Source organism: Hipposideros armiger, unplaced genomic scaffold, assembly GCF_001890085.2.
Source record: "Hipposideros armiger isolate ML-2016 unplaced genomic scaffold, ASM189008v1 scaffold_10, whole genome shotgun sequence".
Taxonomy (NCBI): domain Eukaryota; kingdom Metazoa; phylum Chordata; class Mammalia; order Chiroptera; family Hipposideridae; genus Hipposideros; species Hipposideros armiger.
In genome coordinates this window covers 9,020,715-9,038,931 of record NW_017731360.1, presented here as the reverse complement: position 1 = coordinate 9,038,931, position 18,217 = coordinate 9,020,715, and the positions used below count along the sequence as shown (strand labels likewise).

Below are 18,217 nucleotides of genomic sequence, written 5' to 3'. Positions count from 1 at the left end.
TCCTTTATTCCTTTCTCCGGCCTGGCTTTAATTTGTCTTTCCTTTTCCATTTCTTCCTCGGACAACTTGCTGCTCGGCGACGTTTCCTTCGTCCGCAGAGACCAAAAGGTCAAGGAAACAAAGGTGAGCCCGGCTCCGCCAGTGGCCCTGAGCCGGGAGGGGGACCCGGAGTAGTGGGGGCGGGGTCTCCGGGAAGCGCCCCTGGGCGAGGACCTTTCGGAAGCCGCTTAGTCGCAGGTGCCTCATACTTAAGTATTTGACTCTTTCGGTGTGTTCTTGCAGCTGGCGAGCAGCTTTTTAGCGAACAAGGAGTAATTCATTAAGGGTGGGGGTGGATTCGGTTTTGAAATGTCTCACTCAGGTCCTTAGTTTCCTGTAGATCTTAGAAGGCCTTTGTTTTTCATCCTCGTGGATCACACTCTGGAAGTACTCACATGTGTCGGGGGAGGGGAAGCGGGAGGGCATTGAAATCTAGAGGAGCCAATAAAATGACCTTTTTAGATGAACTTGCTCTGGGTGGAGGGAGACTTGCACTGATGAGTATTGCTCAGCATTCACTCTCCTCTTTATCTTTTTGAGATTCAAACTTAATTGCTCTATTTAGTAAGGTTTTTCTCTGGTTAGGATAATATTTGATTAGTTTGGGAGGGAGATTGTACGATTGAGGCACTCCTAATTTGAATTTTTTCCCTTTAGTACAAAATGGATCTGTACATCAGAAGGATGGATTAAATGATGATGATTTTGAACCTTACTTGAGTCCACAGGCGAGGCCCGTGAGTAGTTAACCGTTTACATACCTGATCAAAGGGTGTATACTGTTGTTTTTTCTCTGCTCTATAGATAAGTCTTGTTTTCAGGAGTGACGTTCTTAATATTAGTGTGATAAAAAATTGTTACAAATGTATACTGTTAAGATTTCTATCTCTTACGTCAGCAAACATATTGTACTGAGACTAGTCCTGGTGACATTTTACAGTGTGCTAACAGTAACATCTGTTTGAGTAATTCTTCCTCCTTACCAAAAATATACAGTGCAAAACTTAATACTTTCCAGTGTTAAATATTCTGAATTTTCACCCCCAAAACCTTTTTCTTTTTGGAAAATTGGATTCATTTGTGATGGGGAAAACTAAATCACCTGAACTGTATTCGGTAGTGCAGAACTGAATATTCTTCCTTCTCTGTGGCCACTAGTTAGTGGGTTTTTAGATTAGCGGAACTATTTTGGAGTTAGGTACTCATATTTTTGAGTTGAGCTGTATCTGCATCAATAGAGATTATCTTTGTATATTTCTAGAGTCTCACCTAAGGGAGTTATAGGATATACAAAATCAAGTTAAAGGAAGATAAAATACTGTTTAGCACGAACTAAGATTAAGAGTGATGAGGTTTTTGCAATGTAATTTGTTTTCTGATGTGAACATTAGTTGCATCCAGGTACAAGACTTATGCACATAGAAACTTTAATTTTGTAGTTCTTTCGTATAAGTATCTTGGGTACCAAAGACAGTCACAAAGTTGTAGCAATTAAGTGTAACTCCCCAGACTAATAAATCAGGAGGAAAATTGGCAATAACTCATCCAAATATTCTAAAAGAAGAAGCTTATGGAATATTTATATAAATTCTGAACAGATGATGTATAATATGTATAATAGTCTAGAATAATTTGACATAATAGCGTATGCCCATACTTAGACCCAATTCTTACATAAAAGTTTTAGATTTCTTATGTAAAAATTTCTGCATTGAATGTATAGAAACCACTTAAGTGACTGGAAAAAAGTTTTTGCAGAAGACAACCAGTTAATCAGGAAAAGTAGGGGAGGAAGTAGAGGAATGAACTATTAATAGGTTCCTGCTATTGAAGTAGTTTGCTTACGTAATTATTATAACAGGGAGAGTGGGAGCATTTGGAAATATAATTGTAGGTAGTTCTTGTGAAACATTGTGTAATTCAGATTTTTGAGCTCAGGGGCATGTGGGAACCTGCCAGTTCAGGTGTAAACATTTAGCTATATAATGGAATAACCTGTGATATTAAGTGCATTTGTGTTTTTTCTTTCTCAAGTAAGCTAAAGTAGAAATGTCTTTATTTTTAAGATATTGGGGAAAATAAAAATCTTTGTTGAATAGACAGTCTGAGAATCTTTGTCCATTGTAGTTTGTCATCAAGAGTAATTCATCTATTTTTTAGCCACTTTTTCATTGCCTTATGTTGGAATAATCTTTCAGGTTTAATCCATTGATTATAGACTGAATTTCTTACACATAATGGGTTTGGGTTTCTTAAAATATTAACACTATCTTCGAGAAATACTCTTTTTTTTTTTTAAATTGGGGAACACTGTGTTTTTCCAGGACCCATCAGCTCCAAGTCAAGTAGTTGTTTCAATCTAGTTGTGGAGGGCACAGCTCAGCAGCTCATGTGGGGATCGAACCAGCAACCTTGGTCTTGTGAGCACTGTGTTCTAACTAACTGAGCTAACCAGCCGCCTCAGAGAAATACTCTTAATTTTAAGAAAAGTCTACGTGAGAAAGGACAGCTTTTTTCAAGGAAAATTTAAATTGCCAGAGGAGCACCACCATTAAACCATCAAACCACATTAGTGGAAACATTTAATTTTCAAGAGATGTGTTTTAGTGACTAGGGAGAAGTACCATTGGTGGTAGTACAAACCTAACGCCAAATGTGGTTACGGTCTTCCAAATCTCTTAAGAGCAGAACTCCCTATTTTGATTAGTTAACGGATTCTTATATTCAAGAGCTACTTTGAAGTTAGGGTAAAGTATTGTATTTTGAGTTGAGCTGTATCTACATCTATAGAGACCAATTTTAGGTACCTATAGCTTATCATTTAAGGGACTATTCTGTGAACTCTAGGATTCATAAAAAAGAAATGAAAAAATACTTTCAGCACAAACTAAGTAAGATAAATGATTGAGGTTTTTGCAGTGTAACTTGTCTTCTAATGCATGTAAGTTTATGTTTCTGGTTGAGGATGATTCCTTTTTTAAAGATATGGACTGTGTAGTGTCTTTAGAATTATGTTCCTGTTTTTAATGGAAAGGTTAGGTTTGCCTTTCAGCTTACAGCCATTTTATAGGAGAAGCAGAACAGGTAGCAACATTTTTCTAGTTTTAAACGCTCTGGAAGCTACTATATATTTCCTTTACAAGTTATAATTAAATAGTGACATCTGTTGATGTTCCCAGATGGTTTGCCAAGAGGCTGTCACTGTAAACTAGGTATTGTGAACCTTGCCTTTTGGTTTATGATTGAGGAATGGCTGCATAGATTTTTGGGATAGAACTTGAAATTTCCAGTTCGTTTTGTTTTATCTGTTGTAGCGTGGTTTTACTAGGAAAACCTTTTGAACACTCCTGTGTCCTGCCAAAATTCCCACTCAAATCCAGAGATACTGATTTTAGTAAAAGCATCATCTCAACACTTCTGTAGAGCAGTTCTTAACTGTTGATGAGATCTGGGTTTTCCCTTTACTGAATTATAGTGTTAAAGTTAAGTAGTCGCTGTAAGCCAGTTTAACTTTAATTTTAAACATTTCAATTATTAAACCAAAATATCTAACAATACAAAAATAGGAAGTTTATAGGAAGAAAACATCTGAAATGGTCACTTTTTTAATGTAATGGTGGAAATATTTGAATTGTGTAAATAATTGGGAGAGTAAATGTCCTGATTGTAGTTTATTTTTGTGTTTAGTTTTGATTTGCCTTTTTTTTTCTTTCTTCCACAGAATAATGCATATACTGCCATGTCAGATTCCTACTTACCCAGTTACTACAGTCCCTCGATTGGCTTCTCCTATTCTTTGGGTGAAGCTGCTTGGTCTACTGGGGGTGACACAGCCATGCCATATCTAACTTCCTATGGACAGCTGAGCAACGGAGAGCCTCACTTCCTACCAGATGCAATGTTTGGGCAACCAGGAGCCCTTGGTAGCACTCCATTTCTTGGTCAGCATGGTTTTAATTTCTTTCCCAGTGGGATTGACTTCTCAGCTTGGGGAAATAACAGTTCTCAGGGACAGTCTACTCAGAGCTCTGGATATAGTAGCAATTATGCTTATGCACCTAGCTCCTTAGGTGGAGCCATGATTGATGGACAGTCAGCTTTTGCCAGCGAGACCCTCAATAAAGCTCCTGGCATGAATACTATAGACCAAGGGATGGCAGCACTGAAGTTGGGTAGCACAGAAGTTGCAAGCAATGTTCCTAAAGTTGTAGGCTCTGCTGTTGGTAGCGGATCCATTACTAGTAACATTGTGGCTTCTAATAGTTTACCCCCAGCTACCATTGCTCCTCCAAAACCAGCTTCTTGGGCTGATATTGCTAGCAAGCCTGCAAAACAGCAACCTAAGTTGAAGACCAAGAATGGTATTGCAGGGTCAAGTCTTCCACCACCCCCAATAAAGCATAACATGGATATTGGAACTTGGGATAACAAGGGTCCTGTTGCAAAAGCCCCTTCACAGGCTTTGGTTCAGAATATAGGCCAGCAGCCAACCCAGGGGTCTCCCCAGCCTGTAGGTCAGCAGGCTAACAATAGCCCACCAGTGGCTCAGGCATCAGTAGGGCAACAGACACAGCCATTGCCCCCACCTCCACCACAGCCTGCCCAGCTCTCAGTCCAGCAACAGGCAGCTCAGCCAACCCGCTGGGTAGCACCTCGGAACCGTGGCAGTGGGTTTGGTCATAATGGGGTGGATGGTAATGGAGTAGGACAGTCTCAGGCCGGGTCTGGATCTACTCCTTCAGAACCTCACCCAGTGTTGGAGAAACTACGGTCCATTAATAACTATAACCCCAAGGATTTTGACTGGAATCTGAAACATGGCCGGGTTTTCATCATTAAGAGCTACTCTGAGGACGATATCCACCGTTCCATTAAGTATAATATCTGGTGCAGCACAGAGCATGGTAACAAGAGACTGGATGCTGCTTATCGCTCAATGAACGGGAAAGGCCCCGTTTACTTACTTTTCAGTGTCAACGGCAGTGGACACTTCTGTGGCGTTGCGGAAATGAAATCTGCTGTGGACTACAACACATGTGCAGGCGTGTGGTCCCAGGACAAATGGAAGGGTCGTTTTGATGTCAGGTGGATTTTTGTGAAGGACGTTCCCAATAGCCAGCTGCGACACATTCGCCTAGAGAACAACGAGAATAAACCAGTGACCAACTCCAGGGACACTCAGGAAGTGCCTCTGGAAAAAGCTAAGCAGGTGTTGAAAATCATAGCCAGCTACAAGCACACCACTTCCATTTTTGATGACTTCTCACATTATGAGAAACGCCAAGAGGAAGAAGAAAGTGTTAAAAAGGTAACCAGCTTACCATTCTTAAGACTTTTAGAGAAGGAGAAGGACTAGCGAGAACAGGAGAGGTATTATATTGAACTGTTAATAAAAGCTCTGTAAATAACACAAGTATCACTTAACAGTTCAAGTCTTTATGGAAGTATAATTGGTCTTACTATCTGAACCTTAGTGTGAAGGAATGTGGGAACGTGAATGGAGGACAGACATTTGGGCTTGAAAGTAGAAACAGTGTTGAGAAACTGAATTTATATGATGCAGAAAGGGTTGAAGAATGAGTTTAAAAGAAATGCAAAGGGATGAATGATTGACACGATAGAATTGTGGAAATTAAAGTAGGAAACGATTGAAGCTGTAATAAGGCAGAGAAAAAGATAAAAGTTCTGTTGGAAATAACTTGGCCTAAGGGCTACTGTGGTTTTTTTTTTTTTTTCAAGAGTTGGTGTGTCATCAAGCCTTGACATCGCCCTTCAGTCTGCCTTCTGACAACTGGCAATGTCAAGAGGATGTTTTTTAGAACTAACTTTCTTGTTTCTATCCTTAGTAGTGTTCTGCTTACTTTTTTCAAAACCCTTTTCCCATTGGAAAAGTTAATGTTTATTATGTAAAACTTGGAAAACAGCTAATCAGAAAAAACTGACCTCTTGTCCTTAATATTTTGTTGTATTCCTGAAGGGCCACTTTCTCTTGTTTCCTTTGTAACAAGTGGAAATGTTGGGCAGCGTGATGGAGAATAGGTCCAAACTAAAGAGTTGAGTTTATTTGAAAGAGTTGGTAATGCCTGGTCCCTGTATATTGAGTGAATGTAAACTTGAGGACCAAAAGGAAATGATAAAGCACTGGTTGGGGCAGATGATATATTATCTAGAACTTAGACATACTTAAATGTAGGAAGTGGGTGGAAAGATTATGGGCAAGGAGGAAAATTTAAAAAACTCTATAAATGATTGAGAGACTTCCGAGTGATTAGCCTTAAATGTAAAATAAAAAACAAAACCTAACAAGCTTCTGTAAACATATTTTCCTTAAATTTGTCATGAATTCATAGGGATCTTATATATTTGATCTTGGATCTGAGGCACTTGTTATGTCAATAAACACTTAATCCTTTGAGCAGTGAGTCCCTGGTAGATTCTCCACCTGCATAAAACAATCAGAGGTGCATAGTTGTCTAAGGCAGGATGGTTACCGACTGATAATCTAGTGTGTACAGACAAATAAGAAATGGAGATACACTTATCAATGATGCTGAAAGTGTTGGGGAAAAATTGGCTGTCAGAAACTTGCTCCTTTTTAGTACTTGAAACTCTCCTCTTCCCTTCTTCAAAGTTTAACTTAAAATCTGCCATAATCTTTTAGAAAAAGATAGTTTACTGGTTATTTTTGCCAGATATCTGAAAGGCTCTAAAGATGCCCTTCAGAGGCTCCTGGTTTATAGAGGTGCAAGGAAGGGGGTCATGACCTTTTAGGCACCATGTAGTGGCATGACAGATTTTTAACGTGTATGAAGGGAGTCCAGGTGCTTAGTTTAACCACTTGAAACATGCATAATATCCATCTCATACTATGAATCTGCTTGCTTTCATCTGCAAAGTTCTGTTCTACATCTTGTGATTAAAAGCAGGATGACAAAGACAGGAATATTAGGAATGCACAGCATAGATGCTAAGATGAACTGGTATGTGTTAGAGCTAGTGGGGAAACTGGTTTGAAAACGAAGTAGCAAATTTGAGGATCGTTAACTTATGTAAACTTTTAATCAAATACGTATTTGTATTAAATTCACTTCAGTGAATGATTATTGAACTTCTTAAACAGGTGTAAGATTCATATGTTGGAATTGGCCAGTCTTGTGATGTTTTCAGAGTGTACGTAATATGGTTTAGGGTGTTTGTTAAGCTAACTAATGGATCTTCCTTAAAACCATTCCATAAAGACCTTTGAATAAGTATCCTAATTGTTTTCAGGCAAGTGAACAAACCACCAAGAAAAAAAAAAAGCTTCGATTATACTTGTGTCAGATTACTTTTAGTTTACCCTTCTGTAAGAAGAGCTTGCTGGGGTTTCAGAAAGGTCCCTGTGATTACTTCTAAACCCAGTTAGCATTTCAGTCAGTATTGCCTTACTCCGTTGCCCACTGTTATCCTTAACATCCTTACATAACTGACTGTAAACTGTTCTTCAGTCTTTGTTAGGCTTCTAAGACAAAACAAGTTTCATGAGAGTGGGACTGATAGCTCATTGAGGCAGTAGATGCCCTTAGGTTGTGTGTTTGTGTGTGTGCTTTTGTATTATTTACAAGATTGCAAAAAATCTTCGTGCCAGATGGGCATGGTAACTCAGTAAGTAGGGAAATATTTAAACTTCATCCTGAAAATGATGTCACAGCTATTCCAAAGTTCTGATACTGGGCACGTATTTTGGCAGAACACACTGAAGCAGAATTACAGCCATTTTTGCCTAGTATTACTGACTTGTTCTGTCACATGATCTAATTCAGGATCGTAGAACCTTCAAGCATTGGAGCTATTTGGCTTGAAACTTCCAGCAGATTTTAGTAACATCTTTGATATCCTGTCTACTTTGTTGTATACCTCAGATACTGTTTTGTAACCTGCTTTCTGCATTTGTTTAGAACCTTTCCCTACTTGTTAAATACTCTCCTGTGACATCACTTTTGATGGCCTCATAGTAGTCTATCGTAGATATAATTTACCAATCCCTAATTGTTGAATGTGTTAGCTTCTTTATAATTTTTCCACCTAATACTGCAGTAAACATTGTTTGACATAAATAATGATTCACATCTGTCCTTTATTGTTACTGCTGGATGTAAGGATGTATGCTTTTTGAAGGTCTTGGCTGTGCTATATATTGCCATACATCCCTTTTTCTTTCTTAAAAATATTTTTGTTTGAGAAAATTACTGTCAGCTATTCAGAAGAAGACAACAGTGAGTTAACTTTTCCCTTTGTCTCAACTTTGGAATAGTCTGGCATTATTTGTAATAGTCCTGCATTAATAATATGTTTTTTAATAAACCTCATAATAGTTGGTTTAGTTTTTGTCTTGTATTTCTAGACTTTTGACTATAGGTAAAAATAAGAATAGTATAGGGGACTAAGAGCTGCATAATTCTCTTAAAGCCTAGGCCAGTGTTATACTCAGGCACTTGGGTAAATGAATTTTTGAATAACAGGAAAGCTAATGGGAGCGTAGAGATAGATCTAGAAATGATGTGATTATAGTGACAACAGCTCAAGGTGTATATTTTTAAAAATTTTGTTGCTTATTAGGTGAGAATAACAGGATTGCTTTTTTTAAAAAAATTTATTTTTCAATTACAGCTGACATTCAATATTATTAGTTTCAGGTGTACAGGATAGCAGTTAGACATTTGTTTAACTTAGGACGTTGATCCCCTGCTAAGTCTAGTACCCACCTGATAATCATAGAATAGCAGGATTTTAGTACCTCTAAAATTACTCCTAGAAGACCTAAAAATGGTGACTTGGACATACTAAAATTTTATTGTGCTGTTTAAGAAATGAGAGGAAGCTTTTTATCTTTTCTTTGAACAACTTTACTGTGTGCTAGACACTACAGAGAAACCAGGATCCTTACATTAGTGACAGGTAATAGCACAAAACAGAAAAGTGTTTTCTCAAGGTATGTACAGGGTGCCAATTTGGAACCTTGAAGATTGCCTAACCCCAGCCTGTGCTGTGGGTGGATTGGTCATAGAAGAAACCTGGAAGAAGTGATCTCTGAGCTGAATCTTGAAAGATGTAGAGATGATAGATGTATTTTGGGAAGCGTGAACATAGGTTCAAAACAGACCAAATCTGTGACACTGTATAGATAATAACTTGGAACAGGAATTCCTGTACAGTTCAAGAGCAAGTCTAATTGGTATTTGTGGAATGAGTTTCTCGAGAGGGAAATTTGGAGATTAGTAAAAAAGAGTTGAATGAAATGTTGATGCAGTTAGTTTGATATAGAAAGAGTCTACTAAGACAGGTACAAAGTTGGCTTTAAAAGCATTAGAGCCTAATTTGAATAAGGACGGAGGAGCTCCTTGATGTAACCTGTGCAAGGAAGGTGCTGGGAAGCTTATAGAAATAAAGGTGAACAAGTATATGGTAAAAATATATATATAGTTTTTTTTTTTTTTTTAGCTGAGCCATCCTGCTGCCTGTTGGCAGCTCAGCGGCAGCTCAGCTCGGGCTGCGAATTGAACCGGCTCCCTCTCTTGAGCGAGGTCTTAACCAACTGAGCCACTGGGCCGGCCCTTAATAGATATATTTTTAAATACATACAGCTCACTTCCCAGTGTTTCATATATGTTACTGTTATTTCTCATTATAATGTGCCTTGGTGTTTGGCAGAATGTTTAGCTCAGAAGAGATGATTTAGAGGGGGAATGTGATAGCTGTCATCAAATGCTTTTAAAACTGGTAGGTTTATTCTCTGCGCCAAAGACAGCACTGGAACCAATGGATAGAGTTTATAGGGAGGAAGATTTTTGTAAATAAAAGCGAGAATTTTCTAAAAATGGAGTTCTTAGTCACATGAGAGTTTCTAAAAGATCTTTTATTAGACAGTGTTGTAGGGAAGATTCATACATAGGGTAATCTAAATCAGAGACACCAAGGATAAGAGGGTTAACTGGTCCAAGATAACATTTGAAGTTCATGGAAGGGGAATTGATGCTACTAAATAGGTCTTTTTTGGAAGGTTATTGTTTCTGTTCTATAATTTAGGACCTAAATACTTATGACATATTAAAAAATAAAGGACTTGAGGCTAGAAGAACGTGAATGCAGAAAGAATTGGTAGATTCCTAATGAATCTTACTACAAATTAGGTATATTGGTAATTATTTTTTAATATATTTACTGTGTATTAGTAAAAAATTGTTACCTAGAATGGACTAAAGACTTATTCATTAAAGGAACATAGGCATGATTATTGAAGAGAAATGTTTCCTTTATCTAAAATCCAGTTTTTCTATAATGTTGGCACAAGTAATGTTTGACTTTATAAGGAAGTATTTTTTTTCCTTACAGCCATTTTTTTTCCTCCTAATCCTTTAATTTGGGCATTTTGCCCCTTGTTGAGAAATATTTGAAGTAATCACCATGGCTCCATCTTCAACTTTAGAAACATTTAAAAATAGCCAAGTTTTAGTAATACAAAAGTCAGAGAGGAAGAAAACATCACTTTAGCCAAATACATTGTTTTCTTCTTATTAAGTCCTTAGGAAATAAATAACCGTGGGTATTGTTCCTTTCCATTTAACATGCCCCCACTCCACTGCTGTTTTAAATTTACTCTTCACAACTAGTTAGTGGGCATCCTGTTTTAATTGGGATGGCATTGGTAAACCTAAACTTTTTGTAAAATTCTAAGGCTTTCTCTGTCTACTGCTGTCTTGCAGACGAATTTACTTGTCTCTGCCAAATGGTTTGAGGAAATTGTATTTGTATTACTCATTACCTTCCTTGCTTTGTGGATGATAAAATATGCCTTTCTGCAGCTCCTTAAAGGAGGACTAGAAGAGAATAGATGACACTGAATTTGGATCTCTGAACCATGCTTTTGTATCCATTTTTCAAAAAATGATTTTGTTAATTGCTGGGATAGAACAGATAAACAAGGCACCATCTTTGCTTTAGGACCATTGTTGTTAAGAGGACAACAGAATGGGTATGGTATAAGAGTTGTAATGGAGGAATGAAGAAATGTTTTTGCTTTCTGGAGAAGAGTGATAACTTTGGGGAAATTAAGGAAGGCTTCATGGCGGAATAACATTTGAACTATGTGGAATAGAATGAGCAGTAAGTACTCAAATGATAGCACAGTGCTTGGCATGTAATAAGTGCTTGGCACATAGCGCACATAAAAGTTAGCTATCTCATCTAATATATCATTCTCATATTACAGATGAGGAAGCAAGTTCAAAGAGGTTATTTATACAAGGTCTCATAGCTAATAAGTGGTGGAGTTGGTATTTCAGTGTAAGTCCAAAGATGTGCCGGACCTCGCTAATTGTGAGCCAGCTGTTTAGCTTTCAAGAATTTTAGCAAGCTGGTTGTTAAATAGTCATTATGAAACAAATTACATAAACTTAAATACATTGTATTAAAAGGTGTTATATTAAATTACATTATAAGTTACAGCTTGTAATATGAATTACAATTAAACTACATAAGCTTAAAATATTACCATTAAACCATAATATTCAGATTCATTGTTCTTGATGTTATTTACATCTCTTGTATCAATATATAATACTGTGCTATTTATACATCTCTTCTCAGCCCCACATTCAGTGATACCACATTGGTATTTTTGAAATCAGCCATGTTATTTACACCATCGAAACTGGCAACCGCTACATACAAATCAGGACTTGAATTATGTTGATTTTCTAGACTTAAAGTGATGGAGAAAATGTTAGTGCAGATTAAACTTAATTAAGTGTGTCACGTTTGTACCTCTGATATGTTTTGAATAATACAAAAATTTGAGGAAATTTAAAATTATCCAGTTTTGCAAAGAGGTTCCTCAAATCATTGACGATCCAGTGAAGTTCTGACATGTCTTTGTTTTTTCACTTTTGTCTTAACAAGTTAAATATGTTGGAACTACACCCGAAGAACCACAGTCTTTCTAGCCCCAAAGCTCAAAGACCACTGTGCGATAAATGGAGTTTGCCAGATAGAAAAGTGGGGAGAAGGGCATTCTAGGAAGAGACAGAATGTCTTGTGAATGGTTGTCTTGTGAATGCTTAGGTTACGTTTTCAGAATGAGAAGTTTAATGCGGAAAAGAATGGTAAGTGATAAAACTGAACAGGTTTGTTTGACCCAGTATATGAAGGACTTTGGATTTTATCCTATTCTTTAGTTTTAGTTTTGGTTGGATTGTAGAGGATGGATAGTTGATATGGAGTGACAGTTTGGAGGATAGGAAGGATGAAATACTTACTGAGCATTGACTGTTAGGTACTTTCACAGTCTTACTTTAATTCCCACACCAACCCTGGGAGGCAATCACCCATATTTACAGATAGGGAAAGGGAAACTCAGGTTAGCAATTTATCTAAACTCATCTATTTAAATGAAGAGAGATAGGTATAAGTGGCTCAAAGATTAAATGAGAGGCTAATCTGGGAGAAAAAGACAATGAGGGCCTGAGCCAAGACAATGGAGATGGGGAAGTTGGATTTGAAGAATGTGGTAGATGTATTTGCTGACTAGTTATTTAAAAAAATTAGAGAATATGAGATGAGCAGCAGGTTAGGATTAGGGTTTGGAGATATGTTGACTTTTGGAAATAGTGTTTGGGGGCCTGTAGGACAATAAGGTAAGAGTAGGATCTGGAGGTCCGAAGAGCGATCGGTTGCTAGAAATTTGGGAATTTTCAGCCCTCTGTAGAGGTAAAGGCATGGAAGAATTTAAATTATTCAAGAATATTGGTAATAAAAATAATGGCTGAAATTATTGACCACTTGATATATTGTCAGTACACAGCTGTCCTGAATACATACATGTTTCCATAATTCTCATATCATTGTGAGGTAGGCACAGCTATCTCAGTTTTACAGATGGAAGACACTGAAGCACAGAAAAGAGTAAATGTTGCAAAGTCACACAAGCTAAGAAAGCAGAGCTGCTGTTCCTACTTCTGCAGTGCGGTTCTAGAGCCAACATGCAGTGAGAAAAGAGGGCCAAAGAAAGAACCCCCAGAAATAACAAAATTTAAAGGATGGGTTAAAGAGGGAGCAAGTGAAATAGATTCAGATGGAATAGTCTGAGCTTCAGAAAGTGAACAAGGAAAGGGTGGGTTATATCTTGAATAGAATTTCAAGCAGTGGGGTATAATCAATTTATTCAGAGACTGCAGATAGGTAGCAGATGATGACTGCAAATGCCAACCAGCTATCTGTTGAATAAAAGTAACATCAGAGTGCTTTGTTCTTAGGAGTTTGAAGGTTTTAGTTTCCACACATTTAACAGACTGTATTTGTTGTTTCTATTAATTCCCACCTCTCCCTACCCACAAAGTCTTCCAAGCGGTCTGTTCCAAGCCTTAAAGAGATTTAGTGAAGCAAAACCAGCTTTTATTTAGTTAGTATGGGCTATTTTGGTAAATTAGACCATATAAAAATGTGAAAAACAATTGAGTATTAAAAATGGCAGTATTCTGTTTTTGATAGGGCTAACAGATATGGCTAACAGTTTTCAGTCTTGCAGTGGAATTACCCCTCTCCATCCTGTTTCCAAACAAAACCTTAAACAGAACTCCCATGTATGTCTGACTTTACATGCTTAGCCTCCTTTTTCCCCCTGGGAGATCCCCCAAGCATCTCTCTGAAGCATAGGAGTAATTTGGAACTCATTGGATGATGTGAGTTTTTTTTTAAAACAGAGGACTGGTGGATGGAAGTTGTGGTGGGGAGTCTGTTTTGAAATGGAAGAAATGTAAGGATTCTGCAGCTTCAGCATCTCATCTAGGTGCATTTGGTTTATTTCGCCTCGAGGGAGAAGGGGATGAGGAAGACATCTCACAGGAGGTGAAGAGGCTACAGCATTGGCTTTGACTGCTTTAGTTTAAGAGACAGTATGACAAGGAACTGTTACTTGTAGCTGTTCAGCAGTTTTATGCAGAGAAAAAGCACTGTTCCCTGAATTAGGACAAACAAAAAAATCTCTCTACCATTGAATCCTGCAAGTCTGTAGGTGAGCAAGGATACCTGGCTCTGAGTGTAGTAGCTCAGATCATCCTTCTTCCTTTCTCCTCCACAGAAACAGGTAATTCAGTTTAAATATGCTTGCTGCAGCCACCTCCCCTGAACCAAATTCTTCTGCTTATAACAATTAGTTCAACATATAGTGCCCTAATCATTTTCGATGCTTGCTGAATAATCACTTATTGAACTGATTTAACTCCAGTTAACCATAAGGAGAAGATACCAAGTAAGAGATGATATAAATGGAACAGTATAGGACAGTTTATATTAAAGTGATAAATTTACAGTATGAGACCAAATGTGGAAGAAAAGAATAGCAAGACCAGCTAGGACTAGAGTAAAGACATTTTTATGGAAGACTGGATTTGAGTTGGGTCTGGAAGGATGGATAGGAAAAGATAGTGGAAAGATGAAAATGGCTAACCCCCAAGTTTGAATTGTTGCATATGGAGGGGAAAGAAAGGGAAGAGGCAAGCAGTTTTCTTTCTTTTCTTTTTTTTTTTTTTTTTAAGCTGAGCCATCCTGCCACCTGTTGGCACCTCAGCAGCAGCTCAGCTCAGGCAGGACTTGAACCACTGTTGCTCAGAGCTTGCACTCTAGAGCGAGCTCTTAACCAACTGAGCCACTCGGCCGGCCTTAGTTTTCTTTTCTTTCTAATTTGCACTTACTGCTACAGTAATACCTGGTGGTTCTTATGAAATAATTAGTACTCTTCTACATATGTCTAAGTTAAAAATTTGGCCATATCACTTGTGTAATCATGAAGCCATTTAGAAAAGGTAGACAAGTTTTTGGCTTCATGCGAACTTTTTTGGTAATCGGTCTGGATAAGCATATAGAACTTTTAAAGTGTTTGCATGTAAAAAGTCGGCACTGGGCAAGTTTTATATTACTATTTCCAAATTTTACCTTTGCATTTGTTTTTCATTGTAAAGTATAGCCAAATTATAGCATGTAGGGAAAAAAGAAAAATCACCATAATTCCTCTACTCTGGCAGAACCACTCATTTTGACATTTTTCTGTCTCATCTTTACCTATATAAGTGGTTTATACAATTATATTCTGTATAGTATTTTATCCTGCTTTTTCCCTTACTCAAGTATTTACCCATACTTAGGCATTTTTTTGACATCTATATATTAGGCACTTTTCATATCTTTAATTCCTTACAGTAATCCTGTAGAATAGTTTAGATTATCTTCATTTTACAGGTAGGGAACTGAGATTCAAAGAGGAATAACTTTCTGAAGACACTTAGCTAGGTTGTAGAGCTGGAATTTGTTTTGCCCCAAAGCTTTTTTTGTTATTAAACCTTGCTGCACCTTCACGTTTATTTAAAATAGCTAACAACAATGTTCTATGACCTACTGATGCCAGTAGCTAGTCACCTCTTTGTGGACCTATGAGGAGAGCATAATTAATTGAAATTTAAACTTTTATTTAAGCAGTCAGGTTTAATGTCTCTCATCAGGAGCATCAAAATGGAGTGAATTGGATCTACTCTACCTAACCTTGTGAAAGTTGCTGTTAATGACAGGCAGCAGGAATAAGGGGGAACACAAATGTTTCTGGATAATGTTATAAAATTAAGCTGGAAGATTTTAGACTACCCCACTCTCATTTTGTACACAAACTGCAAGATTACCCTACTTTAGTGGCATAGCTAGAACTAGAACCCATCTTGGGTAATCTTGGGTAATTCAATCATTTATGACACATGTTACTTTACTTGGAGTCCGTAAGCCTGCAAAGGGATGGGGAGAGGAGCAGGGTGGACCTGGGTGAGAGCTTCATTGTATAAACTCCAAAAAAAAAGAATTAATGACTTAAACTTTGAGTCATCTGGAAAATATTTATAGAAATACCGATAACTAGGCTCTGCCCCCTGACTTAACTAAACGAGAAATTTTATTTAGTAAACTCCCTAGGTATTTCTTACAGGATTAGAAGTAATTGAAGAGACGTTTCCCAGTTTGTATAAGTTACCATATGGGAGTACTTACATTGCAGATTCTTGTCCTCCCTCACCTCTTGCATGAGGCTCTTTGGAGGTGAGGCCTTGGAATCTGCATTCTCTCAGGTCTGTAAGTGATTCTCTTGTATTTAAAGTTTGAGAACTCCTGGATTATATATGTCATTAGTGTTTTGTGTGCCCTCCGCACTCCCACATTCCTCATGCTCATTTTCCTGCAAGTTTGGTTTCTAAAGTTTTCTTATTTAGTACAGTAATACTCCCCTCCCCCTGCAATCATTACTTGCTAGTCTCAAGACTACTTCTTTAGAAACAATGTTGTAATTTGTATGTGTCTGATAACCCGGACTGTACCTTTCAGCTCTGTGGCCTACCTTAAGGCTAAAAGGGTCTTTTGAGTAGATTGCCCTTTTTTCATCAGCCATCAGCATTATGAGCCTCTGGTGAATTGCTTATACTTTTTGTCCATTAAAAGGTGGCAGTGTCTTTTGCTTCATGTTATATGTAACTTCGTGTTATAACCTCTTTAGAGGCATTATGGCTACTTCTAAGAGGCTTTAATGTTTTAAGTTGTACATTATTTAGTGTTCTTTTATTGTACCTTCCTTTTTGTGGGCACATTAATTTTTTAGAGTTAGATAATTCAAGCTATAAGATTTAATGGCCATGAGCTATCCTGAAGTTGTCCAGACTGAGATGTTGAAGGCTGGTTTTTAAAAGTAATCAGTTTTGGGCCAGCCGAGTGGCGCAATGGTTAAGAACTGGCTTGGGACGCCAGAGGGCCCGGTTCGGATCCCACATATGAGGGCCAGTGACACTGCCCTCCACAGCTAAGATGCTGTACAACAGCTCAACCTGGAGCTGGGCTGCCGTGAGTCGCTGGCGACTGTGTAGGCTGCAGTCCCTGTGGCAGTGGGTTGCCATAGGCTACCGTATGTAGCCAGCAGCCAGCATGAGTGGCCAGCAGCCGCCGTGAGCGGCCGTCCAGAAGCCGGTGACTGATCTGCCTCTCCCGGGAAGAGCACAATGGTGGTGCCACCTTGGGCCAGTGAAGTAACGTCCTCCACAACTAGACTGAAGAACAAAACGACAGCAACTTGTCTGTTCCTCTTCCCCCAATTCCCCAGCACTGTTCCCATCCCCCTAATTCCCCAATTAAAAAAAAAAAAAAGTAATCAGTTTTTGGAATGTGGGAAGGGAGTCTGTTAAGTATCTTACATTGATGGGCTTTTAAAATATTTAGATACACGTGTATTACATTGATATTATCAATAGAGCATGAATCCTAGATTCTGTGGTCTTGTTAACATACCATATGTATAGTGGTGGAAAGGCTGGGGCTCTAGAACAAGATCTGGTGTCTTATCTTCCACTGTTACTGATTTGAGCAAGTAAACTCCGAGCCTTAGTACTTTTAAAAAATAGGGAAAATATCTTATCAGGTTGTTAGGAAGATCAAATGTATATATAAAGGAAGTGTCTCCATACAGGTCTTTCATGAATGATTGTGATCCATGATGTCAGGCTTATTATATATGTATGCTTACACATCAATATATACACACCTTTGTTTACTTGGGACTAATAAAATTCTTCAATAACTTTTCCATAGTACTTAATAGTGCTACTCGTTTTCTATTTTGCGGTCCAACTCTTAGAATACACTGAAAGAGGGTACAAATGCAGACTATGCTTATGCTGGGAGTAGAGGGGATTTGGCAAGCTATTAAATACCATATTTGTTTAATTGCATTCTGAAGTGTTTTGAGAAATTGGTTTTGATGTGAAATTTTGGTTCAAATGTAGTTCTTAGTGGAGAACCAAGGAGTGCTTGGAGAAGAGTCAAGCCTGACAAACCATTTCTTTTGGTTTGGAGCTAGTGTTTCCTAATTTTACTTTTAGTTAAGCTGAAAAATGTTAACGTATCTATTTATCTTATGCTTTGTTCTGTTACTAGTCAGATTTATTATTCAAGTACTAAGAAGACTGGATTATCCAGGCTTTTTACTTCTGACCCTTTTGGTGAAATGTGTCTAGTTCAGCTACTAATTAACAGTTTGAAAAAGAATTTGATGGTAGGAAAGGTTATTAGTTAATACATTTACTTCATATTGGTGCTCCGAACTGGGGCCTGGCTGCTCGCCAGC

General features: G+C 37.9%; 1 protein-coding gene across 1 annotated transcript in view; it reads left to right on the top strand.

The window, feature by feature from the left end:
• YTHDF2 (YTH N6-methyladenosine RNA binding protein F2) overlaps window positions 1–18,217 on the top strand; it is a 31,480-nt gene that overhangs the window by 1,101 nt on the left and 12,162 nt on the right. Inside the window, exons 2-4 of the mRNA XM_019660462.1 lie at window positions 99–123; window positions 697–776; window positions 3,761–5,347. Of these exons, the coding sequence (XP_019516007.1) occupies window positions 99–123; window positions 697–776; window positions 3,761–5,347 (1,692 nt within the window). The remainder of the gene's footprint in view (window positions 1–98; window positions 124–696; window positions 777–3,760; window positions 5,348–18,217) is intronic.